This window comes from Haliotis rubra, unplaced genomic scaffold (assembly GCF_003918875.1).
Source record: "Haliotis rubra isolate DU_JTF1 unplaced genomic scaffold, ASM391887v1 Scf125, whole genome shotgun sequence".
Taxonomy (NCBI): Eukaryota; Metazoa; Mollusca; class Gastropoda; order Lepetellida; family Haliotidae; genus Haliotis; species Haliotis rubra.
Genome location: NW_025765170.1, coordinates 90,598 through 113,018, shown reverse-complemented (window position 1 = coordinate 113,018; position 22,421 = coordinate 90,598). Strand labels below are relative to the sequence as shown.

Sequence of the window (22,421 nt, the reverse complement as noted above, 5' to 3'; positions counted from 1 at the left end):
GAGCACTGATTCCAAACACTGCTTAAAGCCCAAAGCCGGATTTAATTCCCTGCAGCGTTTAGCACTCCGGGTTATTCTACACGAGTCCTAACTCTGGTTGTAACGCAGAAATATAATAAAATTTGACGTGGGGAAGGCAAGTGTGAAATAATAACCTTTCTTGATTTCGTGCAATTGACAAAGCTTGTATCAAGTGACGACTAAGGGCCTGTTCGATTATTACGAACCTGGTTTTGGTTTTTGAAACTGGTTTCTCCTGTTATAAACGAGTGTGTGGTTTCGGATACATGGTTTCAAAGTGAAACTAGTTTCTAGTTATATAAACGAGTGGATGGTTTCACCATCCGGTTTCAAAATGGATACCAAAAAAATGTCTCAGCTACTGTATATGTGGAACGAATTGGATGACAGCATATGTTTTCCATTTTATCAGTGAATAAACAAATAATAAGAGATGACATGCTTTTGGAGGTAAATATTTGCGTATATGTAATTATACTGTTACAAGTAATTATGTTTATCATCCAAAACTGTGTTCCACAGGAGATATCGCTTGTGTGAGATCATATGATATCTCCTAGGAGATATCGTTTTGACAGTAGATTTTGTACAATGTCCTGACAATGCTATGACGTCATCAACTTGATGACGTGACAATGCTATGACATCGCTGCACTGCAAGTCTAATGGTAGTACAGTGTTGAGAGATGTACATTTTTCATTGGAGACTAATGAAGAATGATTTTTGATGATAAATAGAATCTCACCCTCGTGTCTACTGATATAAATTATATCAACACTCGTTGATAAAGGTAAAAATATCCTCGGCAAGCCTCGGATATTTGTAACTTTATCAACTCGTGTTGATATAATTGATATCAGTAGACACTTGGGTGAGATTCTCTATATAAACAAGTTACATAAAATAGTCATGTTCAATTATAGACTGGGGTTTTAAATAATATTTTCCTAGTTCTCAGTTGATTTTTATCATTATTTTGGTTCCAAAAACAGCTGCTCTATTTTGCCACAAAGATCAGCTGAACTTGGCGCTTTCGTTTCCGCCATGTTTGTTGTGAGAGAACGCCAAACTGAAACTGCAAAACCTGCCTCGGAGACCAGGTTTCGAAGTTTCAGAATCCAGTTTTAGGTTTCGACATAATCGAGTGCATGGTTTTCCCGAAACCAAAACCGGTTTAGCATAATCGAATAGGCCCTAAGAGTGTACTCATATGGTTTTACGCCGCTTTTAGCAACATTCCAGCAATATCACGGCTGGGCACACCAGAAATGGGCTGCACACATTCTAGCCATGTGGGGAATCGAACCCGGGCTTTAACGCTTTAACCACTAGGTTACCCCGCCGCCCCTGACGACTAAGAGATATTACAACTCTGTCACAATAGGAAAGACTGGCCTTTATACATATCGCAATTCAATAAAATATATTTTCCATTGTATCGTGTATATTATGTACATTGTTAAGTACATGTATTATGATTACAATTTATCTGCAATTTATTTATCTTCCACGTGAAGTTGACTGCTTGATGAATGGATTGCAGGCTTCACCACCAGATGGATCGAGTCACTTTTAAACTATTTTATGTAACTGTCAATTAATAAATCTCGTTCCTCAACGCAAGAGATTGCTCAATATGAAACACGTAAGCATAATACATTCAACGCTTTTCCCACACCACTCGTCATTCCGAGGAGTGAGTGAGTAGTTTTGTTTTACCCAATTTATCAACCAATATTACGGCGGGGGACACCAGAAATGGGCTTCAGACATTGTACCCATGTGGGTAATCGAACCGGGTCTTCGGCGTGACGAGCAAACGCTTTAACCACTAGGCTAGCTCACCGCCTCCACTTTATGTTTATGTATGTTTAAACCAAGTGAATAAACATTCCATGCCTTAGTTCCACTTCTGCATAACTCAGCCTATATACATCTGGTGCCAGCGTTCGCTCGTCACGCCGAAGACCCGGGTTCGAATCCCCACATGGGTACAATGAGTGAAGCCCATTTCTGGTGTCCCCCGCCGTGATATAGCTGGAATATTGCTAAAAGCGGCGTAAAACCAAACTCAGTCAGTCAGTCAGTCATCTGGTGCCTGTCACAGGCCATTAGACAGCAAGTCAACTGTAATAGGATTGCAGATTTTGAATAGAAATGCAATGTGTTTGAGGTGCAAACTAGGTTAGCCTACTTATATCCCCGGTTTGGCACAGGTTGTTTTGATAGGTATACGATACTGTCAAGGTCACAGTGGGTGAGAAACATCTGAAATGTCGTCTGCTCACACGCTATTGACCTGTTTACATTTTAGTACGAGTGGGTGAGTATTGTTTTACGTTGCTTTCACAATATTTCAGCAATACTACAGCCGGGGACACCAGCCATTAGCTTCACACATTGTACCCATGTGGGGAATGAGTCTGCGGCGTGTCGACCGAATGATTTAACACCAGGCTACCCCTCCGCCCCTTCCTATTACGAAGCAAGATTGTATTAGATATAGATATTTCCTGCACTACCTGGAGTGTAATGTACGGCAGGGGCAGAACCAGGATTTGAAAAAAAAGGTGGGGAGGGGGGGTGTGTGTGTGTGTGTGGGACCCACTTCCCGCCCCTATCACAAATACCTTATGTCAAGAATTAGTATTTCATATTAATGTATTCATATTACTTTAACGGCCTATGCTCATGATGTTGATCTGGATTGTCTGTTCCAGACTCGATTATTTACAGACCTCAGCCATGTAGCTGGAATATTGCTGAGTGCGGCACTGAACAACAAACTGACTGACTGACTGACTGAGTTTAGTTTTACGCCGCTTTTAGCAATATTCCAGCAATATCACGGTGGGGGACACCAGAAATGGGCTTAACACATTGTGCCCATGTGGGGAATCGAACCCGGGTCTTCGGCGTGACGAGCCAACGCTTTAACCACTAGGCTACCCCACCGCCCCCCTGAACAACAAACAAACAAATAATATACTCATGCCAATAATGGTTGTCACACACCCCCTCCCCTCCCCACCTCACCCCACACCCCTCTCCAATTAAAAAAACTTGAAGGGGGTGACAACCATTATTGGCATGAGTATATAATAACATGTTTGTTATCATGGTAGCTCCACCCCTCCTTCTACCGAGCCTCCACTGTTTAAGTTCAAGTTTGAGCTTAAGTCCAGAGGCCCAGTTGACGTAAGACGCTGAGCGTTTCGTACTGAAACGGAAACGATTGTGGGTTCGAATCCCGGGTCACCCTTGGGTTTGACCAAAGTGGTCAGCATCTAAGATCTGCATCACTTTGGTTGTCCTCACAAGACGACGCGTCATTACATCACTGAAATAGAGTTCAAAGCGGAAGTAAGACCTCACTCACCGTCATAGTGAGTGAGTGAGTTTGGTTTTACGCCGCTTTTAGCAATATTCCAGCAATATCACGGCGGGGGACACCAGAAATGAGCTTCACACAATGTACCCATGTGGGGATTCGAACCCGGGTCTTCGGCGTGACGAGCGAACGCTTTAACCACTAGGCTACCCCACCGCCCCAGTCACCGTTATAACCAGGTCTCCGTACATTTCACAATGCCTTGAAGATACCACAATGATGCCTGTATTTTCGTGTGTAGACTATTTCTGAATGTTTGTCTGTTGTTGAACGTCTCACTCAGCAATGGTCCAGCTATGTGGCGGCGATCTGTAAATAATCGAGCCCGGACCAGACAATCCAGTGATCGATGTTATGAGCATCGATATATGCAGTCGGGATACGACGACATGTGTTAACCAAGTGAGCGAGCCTGACCACCAGAACCATTGAATCGGGGACTCTGTGCTGTGTCTGTAGCGTGCTATAAACTGACATCATTCGAAATGAGTACAAGCGGCAAACCGGTCTATAGCGCAATAACCCCGAAGCTAGTAGATTAAGTTACGATCTGTACAGAGTAGGGCTAATCACTGATCCATCCTGCGCATGTGGAAACCCATGCGAAAATGCTCATCACTACTTCTTAGAATGTTCTTTATACAATCAACATAGAAAGATCATGCTTAAAGCTATTCAAGATGTATGTGGTAGTATATCTGTGATTACATAATCTGTTATTTTAAACGGCATTGCAGATCTGACAAATCATAAAAATGAAAATATATTCAAAAATGTATATCAATATATATGCAAATCTAAACGATTCCAGTAGTCTTCTCTCTATACACCTTTTGTATTATAACATTTTCCCCTGTTATCTTTCAGTCTTTCTCTGTCTCTGTTTCTAATAATTGCTTGTGATGTAATTAGTTATTGTAAATATCTTCGGAGAGGGGTTTAAAAAGTTGAACGAACTTGTCCCCGATCCTTTTCACATTGTGAATAAAATATGTTTAAACTAAACTAACCCCGAACATGACGTAAAACCTTATTTTTTAAACACACACACACACGCACGCACGCACGCATGCACGCACACCAGCACCACTTGGATTAATGTGTTGGGGATCTTTTCTAGCCCCGATCCCCCCTATAAGACCGACAACAATGGAATGCAATGTGTTCAGCCTGTCTGTGTTTATTTGACAGGCAAACAGGATGTGTATTTACACTGTTATCTATACTTACGTCATATCAGATTATGAAAGTGACTTTGGAACACCACACGAAAACGTTCTCTAAACAAGATGTGGCCTCGTTGGGGATGACACGACAAGGTTTGGGAAAACACAGCTGTTGGAAAAAACAACATAATGAGAATTTCATTTCTTGTTTTATCGTCATGATGGATCTGGAAAAAACACAGTTGATAAGTGATAGCTATCAGCTTACGATTCGGATGTACAACGAAGAGTTTTGGCGGTAACTCTTTTGTATATAGAGGTTTTCATGGTAAGTAAATACATGTATATGATTTGACATGGGCTTTGTGGAATGTAATATGAGATTTATTGAAAACAGAATATGGAATAAATCCCAAATGTCACTCTAGCGTATTCCAATGAAAATACCTATCGAAAACCGTACCTATGGGCCTATTCGATTATGCTAAACCGGTTTTGGTTTCTGGAAAACCATGCACTCGATTATGTCGAAACCTAAAACTGGGTTCTGAAACTTTGAAACCATCTCCGAGGCAGGTTTCGCAGTTTCGGTTTCGCGTTCCCTCACAACAAACATGGCGGAAACGAAGTTCAGCTGATCTTGGTGGCAAAATAGAGCAGCAGTTTCTGTAACCAAAACAATGATAAAAAACTGAGAACAAGGAAAATATTATTTAAAACCCCAGTCTATTGAACATGACTATTTTATGTTACTTGTATACATATAATTACTTGTTACAGTATAATTACATATACGCAAATATTTACCTCCAAAAGCATCTCATCTCTTATTATTTGTTCAATCCCTGATAAAATGACAAAAATATTACCTTCGGCAATGCTGTCATCCAATTCCTTCCACATATATAGTAGCTGAGACATTTTTTTGTATTCATTTTGAAACCGGATGGTGAAACCATCCACTCGTTTATAAAACTAGAAACTAGTTTCACTTTGAAACCATGTATCCGAAACTGGACACTCGTTTATAACAAGAGAAACCAGTTTCAGAAACCAAAACCAGTTTTGCAATAATCGAACAGGCCCTATCTAATGCAAAGGGGCGTCACAGCGGCTTCAAAAGTAGGGCATATAGACTCTGGGGCCGGGGCAGTGGCAGATGATGCACTGGCTGCTTCGTATCTGTCCTGTGTGCAATCCGGTCGGCCCAGTCATCGAAGGCGCCATGCAGAGTTGTGTCCCTTGGCTTGTCGAGGCCGATTAACATGGGTTCGAATTCCGCTCTGATTATGCTGTTTGACAGCACCATAACCATGTTTGTTGATTTCTCCAAAGTGTCAAAACTGCTGACACCTTTATCATTTCGGGCGTATCTCCCTCATCAATCTATCACACATTTGTTAAAAAACTGTTGAAGCAGGGTACACGAAACTTGACCCGTGAAGATCCGGGTTAAAATTGATCTTGAATTAGAGTCTGGTTTCACTGAACCATTGTAGCACTACATCAATGCTGCTTTGTGAGACAGCATTCTGATGGCCCCAGTACCGTTTATTGATTGATTGATGCAGTATTTCAGGACCTTGAAGATCCGGGTTTAGAATTGATCTTCAGTAACCCATGATTGTCGTAAGATGCGACCAACGGGATCGGGTGGTTAGGCTCTCTGAGTACTTACAACTGAGTATGCAATAACATTGACGTTTCTCCTATTTCTGCCAAGGTACCCGATTTCTGACATTGCTAGAAGCGGAGTTAATCCAAACTCACTCTCTCTACTCCTGCATTTTATTTCAACAATGTAATGTGATTTTGTGTCTTTTTATATTACGTGGCAAGTTGCTAGAAATCTTTGTGAAGATCTCATGTTGACTTCATGATTTGATACCCGTGAAGATCTGGGTTAGAATTGGTCTTCAGCAACCCATGCTTGCCGTAAGAGGCGATAGCAGGATCTGGTGGGCAGGCTCACTGATTTGGTTGACATATGTCATTGTAATCCTGTTGCGTAGATCGATTCTCAGGATGTCAATCACTGGAGTTTCTGGCCCAGATTCGATTTTTAACAGACCGCTGACATGATGCTCGACAATTGCGGAATCCTAGTCATTCAAAGTAGGACATCTAGAGGTGTGTGTGTGTGTGTGTGTGTGTGTGTGTGTGTGTGCGTGCGTGCGCGTGTGTGTGTGTGTGTGTGTGTGTGTGCGTGCGTGAGAGAAAGTATGGTTTTACGCCCATTTAGCAATATCACGGCGGGGGACACCAGAAATGGGCTTCAGACATTGCACCCATGCGGGGAATCGAACCCGGGTCTTCGGCGTGACGAGCGAACGCTTTACCCACTAGGCTACCCCACCGCCCCCCTAGGTGTATACACATGCATGCATTAGTTTGTCGAGGACCTCTGTGCTCCGCTCACAGATTTTTTCACGACTGTGACCTGTGATGCTCAAACTTCAGTGGTGATATCACCAAGGTGAACCAGACACGCCTCGGTGTGACCGAAATACTGCTCAGCGCGGTATTATCACATACTCATTGTTTCCAGTTTGGGCGACGGGGTATCCTTGTGCGTAAGGCATTCGTATTACAAGCCGTTTTCACATTTATTAAGAAATTACTGATATGTTCAATTGTTTTAATCTGACTGAGAGAAAAGGCGAAACACCTTTCACCAAAACCGTAATCACAAATCAGTGAGTGAGTGAGTCAAGATTTAAGGTCACATCGGCAATATTTCACCCATATCATGACTAAAACTAGTTCTAAATTAATAATACATACAGATAATATATAATACCTTGTCAACGAAGGACAGTAAAATTAGTAGAGTATCACAAAATGAGTTAAAACTAGCTAGCATATATCTTTAAAAGTAGAAAATTATTTTTGGACAATACAATGTAAAAGTGGGCTATTGATCGCCAACAACTGAAGGTAGATTAATCACGAATCAGAATGTCTCTTCCAGACGGTAGGAGCGGAGGGGTAGCCTAGTGGTTAAAGCGTTCGCTCGTCACTCCGAAGACCCGGGTTCGATTCCCCTCATGGGTACAATGTGTGAAGCCCATTTCTGGTGTCCCCCGTCGTGATGCTGCTAGAATATTGCTAAAAGCGGCGTAAAACCATATTCATTCTTAGTCGTCACTTGATACAAGCTTCGTCAATTGCACGGATTCAAGAAAGGTAATTATTTTACACATGACTTCCCTACGTCAAAATTTTATTTTATTTATTTTCCAGATGGCAGATGTTCTTCAACGTATAAACCTCTGCTGTGCTCTGTGCACAAAGGTGTTCACAGATCCTGTCACACTTCAGTGTAATCACACATTCTGCAAGCTCTGTCTGCTGTTATACACCAAGGGAGAGTCTGATGCCGTGGAAGCCAAATACTTCCCATGTGCTATCTGTGGACAACGGACAAAGTGACCACCCCTGACAGTCAGGTAGAAACGTGGTTAACGCAGCTGAGGCCGAGTCTTTACATCCAGGAGCGGATGGACGAGTTCACATCAGGTGACGTGCTTCTGTATCTTTCAGTCTGTGTGAGTAAAGGACGGATACAGCTTTTTGAGAAGTGAGTGAGTGAGTTTAGTTTTACGCCGCACTCAAAACTCACTCACTCACTTCTCAAAAAGCTGTATGAGAAAGGTGGTTTGCACACTTCATTTTCACGAGAGTTTCAATGGTCATTTAATAAACTTTCATGACTAAAAGGGGTGCACACTAGTGGTGTTGCGATTAATTGAAATAATCGAAGATTGGTCGCAGTGACCAAACGACCAAGCAATCGATCACATTTTCTCATAATCGAACATAAACGATTTTGGAACAACTGTTTTAGTCTTTGAAATACTTGACAATGGAACATATCGTTGAAGTTGTCAGGGCCTGAAAACGTGTTTAATTCTTAAAAAACTCACTTCACTAACTGAAAAGCCATGACCGAATATTTCTTGAAGACTCCGGGTAGTTTATGTTCATGATATATTACTCATCACTTTAAAGTAGCAAGCTGCATCATATTATACATATCTGCAATAACAACCTGGATAGGAAAACTGAAAAATGACGCTAACCAATTGTTTTCGATGATTGGTCGTTGGTAATGAAACAATCATCAATTGTGAGATTTCAACCAATTCCCAACACTAGTGCACACCCCACTCCCCCCTCTGGATCCGCCTATTTGAGTGTTGTTTTACGTCGCAGTCAGCAACATTCAGCTATACTGAGGCGATCTGGACCAAGAAGTCCAGTTACTGATATCTTGCCTAACTTTCACTCCATCGGGTTTCGATAAAAGGCAATCAGTTGAACATCACAACCTTATCAAATAAGATGTTTCGTACGAAAATGATATTGTGTGCAAGAATCTGTTCAAACCTTCAATGGTGCTGTGGGGTAGCCTGGTGGTTAAAGCATTTGCTCGTCACGCCTAAGACTCGGGTTCGATTCCCCACATGGGTACAATGCGTAAATCCTATTCCTGGTATCCCCCGCCGTGATATTGCTGTAATATTGCTAATAGCGACGTGAATCTCACTCACTCGCTCACTCACACGTCTTGAAAACCATACTGACTGACTGACTGACTGACTGAGTTTGGTTTTACGCCGCTTTTAGCAATATTCCAGCAACATCACGGTGGGGACACCAGAAATGGGCTTCACACATTGTACCCATGTGGGGATTCGAACCCGGGTCTTCGGCGTGACGAGCCAACGCTTTAACCACTAGGCTACCCCACCGCCCCCTTGAATACCATAAGCTGCGTTGTGAGGAATGCACCAGCTTCTCTTAAACCACTTGGAGTATTCTCCTTAAGGCTATCAGGCAGCGGAAGGTGTTGCATTCCATCTCAGCCAGCCGGCCCATGATGTCAGTCTCAGGATTGTCTTGCACAGACGAGATTGCGGCGTTAAAATAAACACACAAACAAGCAGCAAACCATTTAGTGAATTGATGATAACATCTAGGCTGAAGACTGTTCGATATTAGATACAGCCTCGATAGGATCTCGATCATTGAGGACATACACACAGGGAATGAGATATTGGTTGGCACACCTGCTAAGCTAACAGGTGAAAACACGTGAAAACCATCACTACTTTAAATACCACGTTTAAGTCAACAGATTTGTCACTGCCTATTAAAGGTGTAAGCTATGTGTACATTTTTCTGTACATTTAACAAAAAGAAACATTTATTCGTTTTGTCAGGTTCAACTTTCCAGATGACAGACAATCATCCCTGCGGAAATAGTTTCTGTGTGCTGTGCACAAAAGTCATCACTGATCCTACCACACTTCCGTGTAGTCACTCGTTCTGTAAGCCCTGCCTGCTGAAGTACACCGCATCACTGCCTGAAACAGTAGAACCTCCGCACACATCATGTCCTATATGTGGACAAGTGAAGAACGTGACTTTCCCAGACAGACCAATGGAAGAGTGGGTCAGCCAGATGAAGTCAAGCCTTTCGATAAAGGAACTGGAGGGCGACTGTCCATCAGGTGATTTGCTTTAATATCACTGAGTTCAAGTAAAAGTGAGTAAATGTTGCTTTCAGCCGCATCAGCAATTTTGCAGCTGTTCGCGGCTATCAGGGAAAAGAACAATTGGAATAAGCTTTGTGTAGGTTGTGAAACATTTACTAAGTGACCACATTGAGTAAAATTCCAACAATATCACGGCAGGGGATTACAGAAATTGCCTTCACACATTGTGCTCATGTGGCTAATCAAATCCGGGCCTCTGCGTGACGAGCGAACGCGTTAACCACTGGGCTTAACACACACACACACGCACGCACGCGCGCGCGCACACAAAACACATGACATCGGAATATGTTAAAACTATATCAACGGCGCACAGGAACAGTAGATCCCTTCGGTCGTCACTTACGACAGCACTCGTGATACGGATATACTGTAACACAAGAACTCTGTATCTCTGTACATATTAAACAAATACTTATTCGACTTTCAGGTTCTTTTGGAAATATATCAGAAGATGAAGAGTTGCAAGCCTCAGACCTCCCTTCAGAGAGCTATGATAGAAGTAATGGGCAAAACAACGCATCCCCGATTTCACAAGCTGCTGTTGTACAAAACATCCTTCAGGGCAACATAGACTTGTCTGTTTCAACATCAGACCCAGCTCATGCTCTAATGTGTAGAAAACACAGAAACAATCAGGTCAAACGTTACTGCAAAGATAAACTAACATGCGTATCTCAACATATATTAAATAAGATGAAGACTACCCAGGATAATATTGCAATGGCGAAGGAACATATCCGCAACATAACCAATAACGCCGAGAAGGTCAAAGAGCAAATCCAACGCACCATGAAGTTTTCCGTCAAAAGGATGGTCCAAGATGTGCATTCATTTTCTGAGGAGCAAATAAAAGATTTATACGCTTACATTCGGTCTGAGGAGATGAGACTGAGCCAGTACGGTCAGCAGTACAAGTACATCAAACATGCTGTGACGGCTTACTCTCTTGTGGAAATACACGCCATCTACGAATCCCTGAGCACAGTGTCGGAAGAAGACACAGAATCAAACATGGACATGGGCGACCAATCAATCCCAGAGAAGATTATCTTCACGCAGAGAGCGAACGAAAGCGGCGACTGTGCTTACGAGATTGCAATTGTCCATGATGTGAGCGACCGGAAGTCGTCTGCTGTCCTCCACCACACCATTAACTGTCACGCAGAGAATGACAAGTATTGCCCTGATTTGATTGACGTCACAGTCGTCAGTTTGGGAGGTGAACCAAATAAGATTTTAATCATAGCAGATTTCACCAACAGAAACCTCAAATCCTATTATACATCAAAGGGGAATCTTCATAAAAGATGTCTGATGCTTTCAGAGAGACCATGGCAAATAGCAACGGTTGAGAGAAATCTTATAGCAGTCAGAGTTCCAGATAGTAAGGAAATAGTAACTGTGCAGCTCACGCCGGACCCCGTCTTGCTTTCAACCATCAGGACAAAGAGGGAGTACTTCGCATTAGCGTCTCCAGGTCCCTTTAAGCTTCTGGCTGGAACATTTAAATCCTCCAACTCTGTTGACCTCCTGGACATGGAGGGGAACGTACTGAAATCCATCAACACAGGCTCAATACTCAGCCCAGATTATATCCAAATTACTGACCAGGGGAACATTCTCGTTGGCCAGGGAGATGTGAATTCATTTGTCTCGGTGACCAGTGATGGAGAAGTCCGGTATTGTTACTCCCCGACCGGAGGAAGAACCTTAAGATGTCCTCGAGGTTTCACAACATCCAGCACAGGAGATGTGCTACTTGTCGACCGGGATTATCAGAAGGTGATTCAACTGACTAAGTCAGGGCGGTTTGTCAGAGATGTGCTCACAGAAGGTCTGGAACAACCGCGAGGCCTCTGTCTGGACGATGACGGCCTGATGTATGTTACTGTCAGGCCATGTGTTAATGTATACACATTTGAAGATTTGAGTGTTGAAAGAGGGCAAGGAGAAAGAAAACACAATGTAGTTTACAGCCAACGCTCTACAGAAGTGTAGCTCGATGACATGTCGATCACACGTTTTTGAAAATAACTGTTAAATATAGCAAAACTTCTGCATGAGGTCGCCTTCTTTAACGGTGAGCAGAATCCACCTAATTCCAACAGATCATGCCAAAACACAAAGCTAGAAGTTCCAAGAGGCAACCTACAAACGCTAAAGAAGCTGAATTCTTAATAACGTAATCCTGAGGCGAATTTTGCATAAGTGAATCTATGATACGCCGCCGTCTACTGAACTTGAAACGCAATGGTGACTTTGGTGGAGCAGCAGAAGCTTTACATGTGGCTTAGTTTTTGAGATACCGAAACCAGCATAACTGCGTGCACCACATGGAACTCTCACAGGCGGATGACAAGGACACGCTAATGACTAACTCACATGAGTCAGAATATTTACCGATCGACGAATTCAAGGCCAAACAGAACTGCACATTTGTGAGAAAATTGACAGTATTCGTAGCACCCTAAGGGAAGTTGTAACATATGTGTCAGCGGTCGAACACAAACAAGACATCACAAGCTGTCAGTTCTTAAATTTGAAGTGCAATCAATAAAAGATCAAGTGCTAATATTTTAGATGTATTCTCGTAAACAGAATCCATTGTTCTATAGTCTTAAGAATTCCAATAACGAAGATTATGAAGAGATCGTCAAAGCGTTCATAAGAAATAGAACTAGGAATTGATTCAAGGGGCAGAATTTTTGTTTGGCAGAATTTGTTTCAGTTCGGCAAAATATATGTCTAAATATGTCTCTAAAATATTGTCTTTCTTGTTGTTTTCGAGTTGGTATTCAGTTAACTCTAGCTACCTGATTGAAACTTGTTTTCAATCACCTCATGAATGAATAAGAATATACTCCAAACCATCGTATTCCTACAAGTTGACATCCATAAATCGCAACTTTAACTTTACGTGCTTGTGAGGCCAAGTGAAGTTATCTCACCCACGGAATTGGTTATTGGTTCATTTAGTCGGACATCAAATATGGATTTAGAGTGAGTGAGTGAGTTATTATTTAACGTCACATCGGCAATATTTCAGCCATATCGTGACGAGAACAGTTTATAATTATATTATAGATCAATAAAGTAGGACATTAAAAACCTGTTGACGAAGAACAGTAAAACTACTAGTGTATCACAGATATCCATTTAAAACTAGCAATTAAATCTAAAATATTGGAACTATAAATGACAATACAATATAAAAACAGGCTATAGATTGCCAACAACTGAAGGTAGATCACCACACTAGGGACCATGGGGACTTACAGTACATTTGCTTCCTGCATGGGATATGGATTTAGATATACGTTATGTTTAGTAACAGTTGGTGGGTAGCTGAGGCTATAGATGCCTTGAAATGTGAACTATTCTTTACTGCCGGCTAGGTATATTCCGGCTATGTCTACTTTAGCATAAAACGAATAGTATATTTAATCTTGTTATATGCTACATTCACTGCGTGATTGCATTCACAGCGCACAGTTACGATATGACGATTGTAGTGACTTTCAATCATATATTGCATTTGCATCTGTCAATGTCTGCATATCTCAGACATTTTTACATCCTTTGTCTGCATATCACAGACATTTAATAATTTGTTTATGATGAAATCACAACATGAGAAACTTGAGGAATAATGTTTTAAGCCATATCATCTTGTACATGTGTGGAAATAGTCGTAATCATTGAGATGTACTGTTTTTAGGTGATTTATCCTATAAAGTAAATAAATTAGCAAAACAAGCGTATCTGACAAGTTTTACAGTCCAGGCTAGGATTCAAGTTTAATATACCTTTTTAACAAGGATATCATGATGAATATTATAATCACTCATTACGCTTGAAACTCTGTGTTTTCTAATGTATGATCAACCTAGCTATGTACAACAAGAAAGAAAACTTGCTACTGATTTCCATAACGTTTTCTTCCCTATTTTGAATTTCTTGATTATTATGATACTGTCATTATACTGGATGGAAGTCAAGGTATATTTTTGTTATGAATGTCTTGCTGATTGCAAGCTTGATTATTCTTTGTTTGCGTGAGTGTAGGACAGGGAGATCAACAAACCTATGTATTACATAGGCTATCAAATGCCTCGTGTGTTATTCCTAGAGTGTATGTTATACGTTACAAGATACGTATTTTGTTCAAGAAAAAACAGGGGTGGAAATAACTTTAAAATTGCTAGTGTACTCCGGTACAGTGGCACATGTAAAGTCACTTGCCCTGATAATTTTTCCACTATACCAGCTGTTTTCTTGTTGATTTTTTACATAAAGAACATAATTAACATTGGAAAGCCAACAGGACACCGGTACAGTGTGATATACAAATTTGCTTGCCCGACAGAAAAAAACACTGGACTCGGGCGTCGGGCAATGGGTTATTTCCACCCCTGAAAAACTAAGTACTGAGTCTGAATGGGGATACCTGTACAACTGAAATCTGGAGTAATATGCTGCGACTATAGTTAATTGTAGTATATCGACTTTCACAATCGAAACAGTATAAATCATCATTTACACAGTTTTTAAACGAATTCTCTGATTTTCTTGAGTGTGTTGCTCTAGAACCCGAAAATTTAATATTGATTTCAATCACTGTTTCTAGTCAGGTCAGGACACACGTTCGATCTTAGCATCATGAAGACGGACTTACCTCTTTTGTTGAAGTGCATATCAGGACAAGCAAATATCAGATGAGGTCGAATCTGGTGTCATGTTTCCACATCCAAAACCACATCGGCAAGTAGTAAATTTCAGGAAACCGAAAACATTGATTTAAGCTCGTTCGTTCATGACATATAATCTACACATTAATGTGCATCTATGTCGAAAATGGAAAATATTGACCAGATACATTGTCCTCTAGATGTGTAGGCTTCTCTTAAAAGTAAAAATGTTGTACCACGAAAATGGCTTAACTGAATCTTTTCAGCTTGCTTATACAAAACCCCGACACAACACTTGTCAGAGTTCATAATGGCATCCTGATATCTATTTATCGGAAACAAATAACATTGCTTTTCCTTCTTGATCTGTCCTCGGCATGATGTGACGCTCAAAAGACTGGATGCCAGAGTTAGAACCATTGGTACTGTTCTCTCATTAGTGAGTGAGTGAGTTTAGTTTTACGCCGCACTCAGCAATATTCCAGCTATATGGCGGCGGTCTGGAAATAATCGAGTCTGGACCAGACAATCCAGTGATCAACAGCATGAGCATCGATCTGCGCAATTGGGAACCGATGACATGTGTCAACCAAGTCAGCGAGCCTGACCACCCGATCCCGTTAGTCGCCTCTTACGACAAGCATAGTCGCCTTTTGTTGCAAGCGTGGGTTGCTGAAGACCAATTCTACCCCGGATCTTCACGGGCCTCTCTCAGGCATTAAGTTCCATCTCTTGGAACGAACTCAGTACATTAGTTTGGGGTCTGAGAATTCAGTTTAAAAAAGTCACTCAGTGTAAAAATTGGTGGCCGTGAGACTGTATCATCTGCCTATACCACAAGTTTAGTAGTAACATGGAAATTGTAACTTCGTAATTTACCCTGCCAGAGATAAAAAATAATTACGAAAATATTAACAACCCACATACTAGGGACCAGGTGTTAGAATTGATGGGTGAATTAAATCATATAGATATTTGCATGATCACAATCCTGACTTGAGGGTATACGTGGAGGAAAAACATCTTCAAGCAAGACTATAATAATTGTTTTTGTATCTAAAAGTTTGTATTGTCTCATTACTAATTCGAATATTACACCAGGTTACAGGTCTGATTATCCTATGGTTACGTTAGATATAAATCTAACCCGTCAGGATAAGAAAAGGATAATTCATTGCTTAGGAAACCAAACACATTAGTGAAGTATAGATTATATCTGATGCAATGCAGAGCCAGTCTGTAGCAATGTCTTAGACTCAGTATCCCCAATCTTAGTCAATTTTACAATCAGTGATCAGCTTTTCTTTTAAACTTTAGTTATGGGGATCAAAAGGAAAACCTACTCATTATCTAAATCTAAAGAGCGTAGAAATATTTATTGAATGAGATATATTGTTAAGAAAGCAACATAACAGACTCCAGAGAGTCTGATGTAAAGATATAAACTCTTCAGAGCCTCTTTAAGCTGTCATTTTAAGAAAGAAATACTCCCATCTTTAAAGAAGCCTAAAATAATAAACCCGCCTGCTACAGAAGTGAGTGAGTGAGTGAGTTACAATTTAAAGTCACATCGGCATTATTTCAGCCATAACGTGACTAAAACAAGTTTTAATTTCCCCATAAATACATGTAAATTATTAAAAGCTGTCAACGAAGGACAGTAACACAAACTAGAATATCACAGTATCAAGAAATATAACTAGCATCTCTCTCTAAAATTCCATTTTAAGTGAAGACAATACAGTATAAATAACGGGGTATAGATCGCCAACAACTGATGGTAGATCACCATACTAGGGACGATGGATGATACAGAAGTACATGACTTGCCTAGAATGCTTTTATAAGTTGTCTTTGAGAAAGCTTTTGACTCAAATTCCTTGTAAATTATTAACAAAATCTTCCCAACATCAATTATTACCATACACCTGTAGGATTGGGTTTCAGCCGTTTATAATGATATTCACTCCAATTTCATCATATATAGAAACATGTCACCTGATTTCTGCTCTTCGTGAGGGAGTGAGTATGGTTTTACGCCGCTTTTAGCAATATTCCAGCAATATCACGGCAAGGGACACCAGAAATGGGCTTCACACATTGTACCCATGTGGGGAATCGAACCCGGGTTTTCGGCGTGACGAGCGAATGCTTTAACCACTAGGCTACCTCAACGCCCCATTTCTGCTCTGAAATATTGTAGACAAGGTGATAATCTGTTTTGCCGTGTGCTGAAAAAAAATAGAAATTTAGTTAGGAACAATGCGGATATAACTGGAATCACCACTGATAAGAAAATCCCCTCCTTTTCCCAATATGCAGACAACACTGAATTCAGGTTAGAAGGAAGTGAAAAATCATTTCAAGCACATAATCTGTTTGCTGATATTTCAGTTTTAAGGATTAATTATGATGAGTCACAGGTTATTTAGATCAGCAGTGGAAGAACATGCCTGGTCTAAAATTGGAGTGGATTACAGACATTTGCAGAATTAAATTCTCTACATATGGGTGTGAGATGGTTCATTGGAACTTCAAAGTTAATTGTTTTGAAATTCAAGAGATAATAAATCAGCAGATAAGATAAACAGAATATTTTTTTCCCGGTTTATTTGGAATAATAAAAGAGACTGGATCAAACGAGAAACTTTATGCAGGTCAGTTTCTCAAGGAACGCTTGGTATGGTTGATGTATTTTCTCATGCAAAGTCACTAAAAGTGAATTGGATGGAAAAGCTATTTACAAATGAAAATTATAAACCAAAAGTCACTGTGTTCTTTAATCTGATTGGTTGAAAAACACGATCAAATGGTATTCGATTCCCGGAAATTCGCTGCGTATTAATACATACAAACATAGCTCACACCATTGTATTGTTACGTCGTCAGCTGTGATGACGTCATTCAAATTATATTGTGACGTGAAGTCCGAATGACGTCACAAATGAGCAGTTCAGATGCTACCATGGGAGACAGCCGAAACGGCCGGCTGATGACATTTCACTGCTGTACCCGTACTCGATGTCAATGAGTACAGACACAAAAACGTGTGTGGACCTTTTGGTTTTACTTTTGAGTTTACAATTTCGATAAACATCATGTGTTGGCCAATTTCCGGGTGTTATTGAGTATTTGAAGCACGGGTATATTTTCATTTGAAACCTCCGGCTGACGCCGTCGGTTTGTGATATCCTTTATAACACAATTGCCAACAGGATTAGCGCTAAAGTTTGGAAAGACGAATTGTCGCAATACATATGGTTATGTTTCAAAACAAATAGAAGCAACATCAGGCGAAAGGTTTTCTGGCAGAAAGCCAAGGTTTTAACGCCAACATCGGTATTGGTAAACAAACTTCTTTAACAAAAGCTGGGTTGGAAAAGGTCTTACTCAAATATTATATATTCCTATTGATGGTAAGACCTTCATATCCTTGACAGAATTTAAAGACTGTTATAATGAGAAGGTGAATTTCTTGGAATATCTTGGTATGATAAGTTCTGTAAAGACATTTCTGAAAGTAATCCTGTCGCCCCTAGTGAAAAAATATATATTACACGAACTTGCGAGTGTAAAAAGGTTTCCAAAAGATATGATCATACATTGTTTACTTCCAAAAGCAACATCAAATCACTGCTTAAAAGGTAGAATGACACTGTTATAACTGAAAAGTTTAATTGGCCAAATATTAACATAAAACATTTCAAGACTGCTCAAGATAAAAAATTACGATGGTTCGAAAAAAAAAATGTTTCATAGAATAATATAAATAAACTCTGTCAAAAAAGAAACGCAACCCCTGTATTTTAGAGATTTTGATCTGAAGTTTTAGGACGACACGGCATTTTTATTATTGAAGACAGAAGTCTGAAATTTGGCAGAATAATAACCCAGATGGGCATGTTTAAAATTGTCATTTCAAAAGTCATCTCACAGACACCAGTTTGTCACCAGGGGGGGCGTCTTCCTCAGTATCTCGTATGAGCACCACGCGCTGCAATCACTGCACGGCATCTCCTTGGACAAGAACGGATAAGACGCCGGATTCTTTCCTGGGGAATGGCTCTCCACTCCTCCTGCAGTGCAACGGCGAGCTGTTGCAGCGTCTGTGGCGGCGGCTGACGTTGACGTACGCGTCGATCCAGAGTATCCCACAGGTGTTCAATAGGGTTGAGGTCTGGTGATTTAGAGGGTCATGGCAAGACATTGACGTTGGAATTCTGCAGAAAGTTCATTGTTGCACGTGCAGTATGAGGCCGGGCGTTGTCCCGTTGAAAAATCTGTGTCTGTTGGTCAATAATCGGGAGAAGGTGAAGCTCTAACACGTGGTTGATGTAACGTTGGGCTGTCAGGTTCCCTGGAACGATCACCAAGTCTGATTTCTGGTTGTATGAGATGGTTCCCCAAACCATGACGCTTTCTCCGCCAAATCTGTCCACCTGTCGGACGCAGATGGGCGCAAAACGTTTATGACGTCTCCTATACAGACGCTGTCTTCCGTCGTGACGTTGCAAAAGAAAACGTGATTCATCAGAAAACCAGATTCGCCTCCAGTTTTGTAAAGTCCGTATCCTTACGTTGTTGCACCACCTGAGTCGTTGGCGTCGATGTAGGGGCGTAGTACAGGTCCAACAACTGGTCTCCAGGCACGTAAACCCGCTTCTTTCAGACGGTTCCTAATCGTTTGAGCTGACACTCTCCTCAAACCTGGTATTTGTGTGGCAGTCACGGTTGGTAGGGCATGCCGATTACGCAGGTGATGGACCCGGATGTACCGATCTTGAAGGGGGGTCGTGATTCTTGGCCTTCCACTTCTCGGGCGATCGTTGGTCAAATTGAAGTTGTTGTAGCGGCTCCAAAGTCGGGATATCGTTGTTTTGTGAACATTTAGGTGCCGTGCAACAGTTCCAAAACTTTCTCCGGCTTGAACACGACCAATGGCGATATTTTCGGTCGGCAGCACTCAATCGTGGCATTTTTAACACAGCTTTTCGGCGACAAATGAATGAATATAATACGGAAGCACATGGGCTTTTATACACCCCTACATTAACTGCCATTTTCATGATTTGCATGTGTTTTTTTTGTGCGAAGTCACCATGAGGGTCATTTCATGCGTTGTGACGGAATAAGCAATAAAATACACTTATGGGTACAAATGCAGTTGTTTGGATGGTAATCTTCATTAATTACGTGTATCATTTCAATACATTCGAATAAAATTTAGTTTGGAAGCAATAACTTCATTCAAACGAATTTTTCATATCTGAGGACAGGGGTTGCGTTTCTTTTTTGACAGAGCAGGAAAGTATCTTTACTTTCGTTTGGGAGGGTCATATTTGCAACATGACCTAGAGGATAGATGTACCAATTCTGTTTGGATTAAGGGAGAAATGTTTTATTATAAATTATTTTAATGTTATCTAAGTTTTAAAATTTATAAATGTATCAATCAGAATGAACTAAATATACATACAATGCATACTGAACTGACTTTTCAAAACCAAATGCAAAATTTTGTTCTTACAAGGTGGTGTTTTCATTATGATTGTACCGTTTTGTTGACATGTTTTTCAATCCAAATTGACAGTTATTACCAACATAGGCGTGTTTTCTGATGAAAAAGCATATCGACCAAACGCACCTAAAAAGGCAGACGTGGTAAAAGGTTTTGTATGACATTCGTGCTAATGAAAATGCACGTGCATATTGTGACAACCCTACCAATGAAAGTGAGTCCCAAACTCGCCTGAAATCATTCCTGTTTTGACACAATCGCCATGCCACGACTTACGAGAGATCAGAGAAACAAGCCTTTGGACGATTGCAAGTTGGCCAGACTGCAGGGAGGGCAGCTAATCATTTTAACGTATAGCTGGAAAATCGCTAAGTGCGGCGTAAAACTAAACTCACTCCCTCACTCATTGTGCACATAATTGAGCTTCATGTTGATGATAAAAGGAATTGCTTGCCAGAATTATTGCTTCAAGATGACATTTAATAAAATATATTCAGAGCTCACGGTTTTAATAAAACAATATAATGGTTTTGCGGATGTAGATTAAAAATGGGAAGTACCAAACACCCCAGAATGTCAAATGGTTGGTGCCTTACGAATATAGCGTATCGTATGAATTAATAAACGATTTCTTCCTTGGCAACACTCGGCTCTCTCAGATCGCTACCGGGGAACGTTATGGCATGGTCATATACATCATGATGTTTTGGCTAAAGGCTGTATATACGTTATTAGTACCATCTGTCATAATTCTGACATATGGAACAAAGGTCCTTACTCAGTGTTCTAACAACAGATACCTCGACGACACATACCTCGCTAAAGATGTCTACGACATCAGCATGAGCCCCTCTCTGATGGACTGCGTTGCAAGATGTTACGCTCACTCCAAGTGTCAGTCAGTTGGATTTGAACCAGAAACCCTGAAGTGTCATCGTCACACGCAGAACAGTACCCTCGCCCCTAATGACCTCGGCGTTCTCCCCGGATGGGTACATAGTGACAAGGACGCTTGGCCAGAGGTGAGTAAACATGGAAGCGTAATTGGTTCAATTTCCAGAGTGTAGACTACCGCGAGTACCCCTCTCAGACAGAATCATTGTTTGCCAATTTATTACCCATTGTAGTGGCCAAGACCTTGCCAACGCGATTTTGCCTAAGTTCCAAGTTTGACCATCTTGTCACATGCACCTTAATTGTAACACAGAAGTCTGGTAACACTGTCATCTTTTGGTTATGGTTCATGGTTGTTATAGTAGATGTCACTGTCTGAGGAACAAACTAACACTAAATAGTGATAGTCTTCTATAGCTAACTTCCGAAGGGCGTCCCAAAAGTAGTCGGCTTAACTATATTATCGATGTCCAATGTTAGAAAAGCTTCCATTTTATTTTGAAGGAATCATTAGCAAAGCCATATCCAAATTTTCACATATGTGGCTAATGTGGTTAACGAGATATTAGTCATTTGAGATATCGAAACCAGCATAACTGCGTGCACCACATGGAACTCTCACAGGCGGATGACAAGGACAAGCTAATGACTAGCTCACATGAGTCAGAATATTTACCGATCGACGAATTCAAGGCCAAACAGAACTGCACATTTGTGAGAAAATTGACAGTATTCGTAGCGTCCTAAGGGAAGTTGTAACATATGTGTCAGCGGTCGAACACAAACAAGACATCACAAGCTGTCAGTTCTTAAATTTGAAGTGCAATCAATAAAAGATCAAGTGCTAATATTTTAGATGTATTCTCGTAAACAGAATCCATTGTTCTATAGTCTTAAGAATTCCAATAACGAAGATTATGAAGAGATCGTCAAAGCGTTCATAAGAAATAGAACTAGGAATTGATTCAAGGGGCATGGTTTTTCTTTGTGGCAGAATTTGTTTCAGTTCGGCAAAATATATGTCTAAATAAATCTCTAAATATTATCTAAATATATCTATAAATATTATCTTTCTTCTTGTTTTTGAGTTGGTATTCAGTTACCTCTAGCTACCTGATTGAAACTTGTTTTCAATCACCTCATGAATGACATCCATAAATCGCACCTTTAACTTTACG

At 40.7% G+C, this 22,421-nt stretch overlaps 1 protein-coding gene and 1 long non-coding RNA gene across 2 annotated transcripts; both read left to right on the top strand.

Annotated features, from left to right (window-relative positions):
* Positions 1 to 2,294: 2,294 nt before the first annotated feature.
* Positions 2,295 to 7,997, top strand: LOC124266368. Its single transcript, XR_006895748.1, has 3 exons — positions 2,295 to 2,345; positions 4,654 to 4,907; positions 7,823 to 7,997. It is a non-coding gene; the product is annotated as an uncharacterized LOC124266368 (long non-coding RNA).
* A 16-nt stretch (positions 7,998 to 8,013) lies between these two features.
* Positions 8,014 to 21,990, top strand: LOC124266335. The gene is made up of 5 exons (XM_046701138.1): positions 8,014 to 8,098; positions 9,805 to 10,095; positions 10,571 to 12,023; positions 21,146 to 21,371; positions 21,868 to 21,990. Exons 1-5 carry the CDS (start codon positions 8,080 to 8,082, stop codon positions 21,988 to 21,990), a joined length of 2,112 nt encoding a protein of 703 aa, XP_046557094.1. The 5' UTR covers positions 8,014 to 8,079.
* The last annotated feature ends 431 nt before the right edge of the window (positions 21,991 to 22,421 follow it).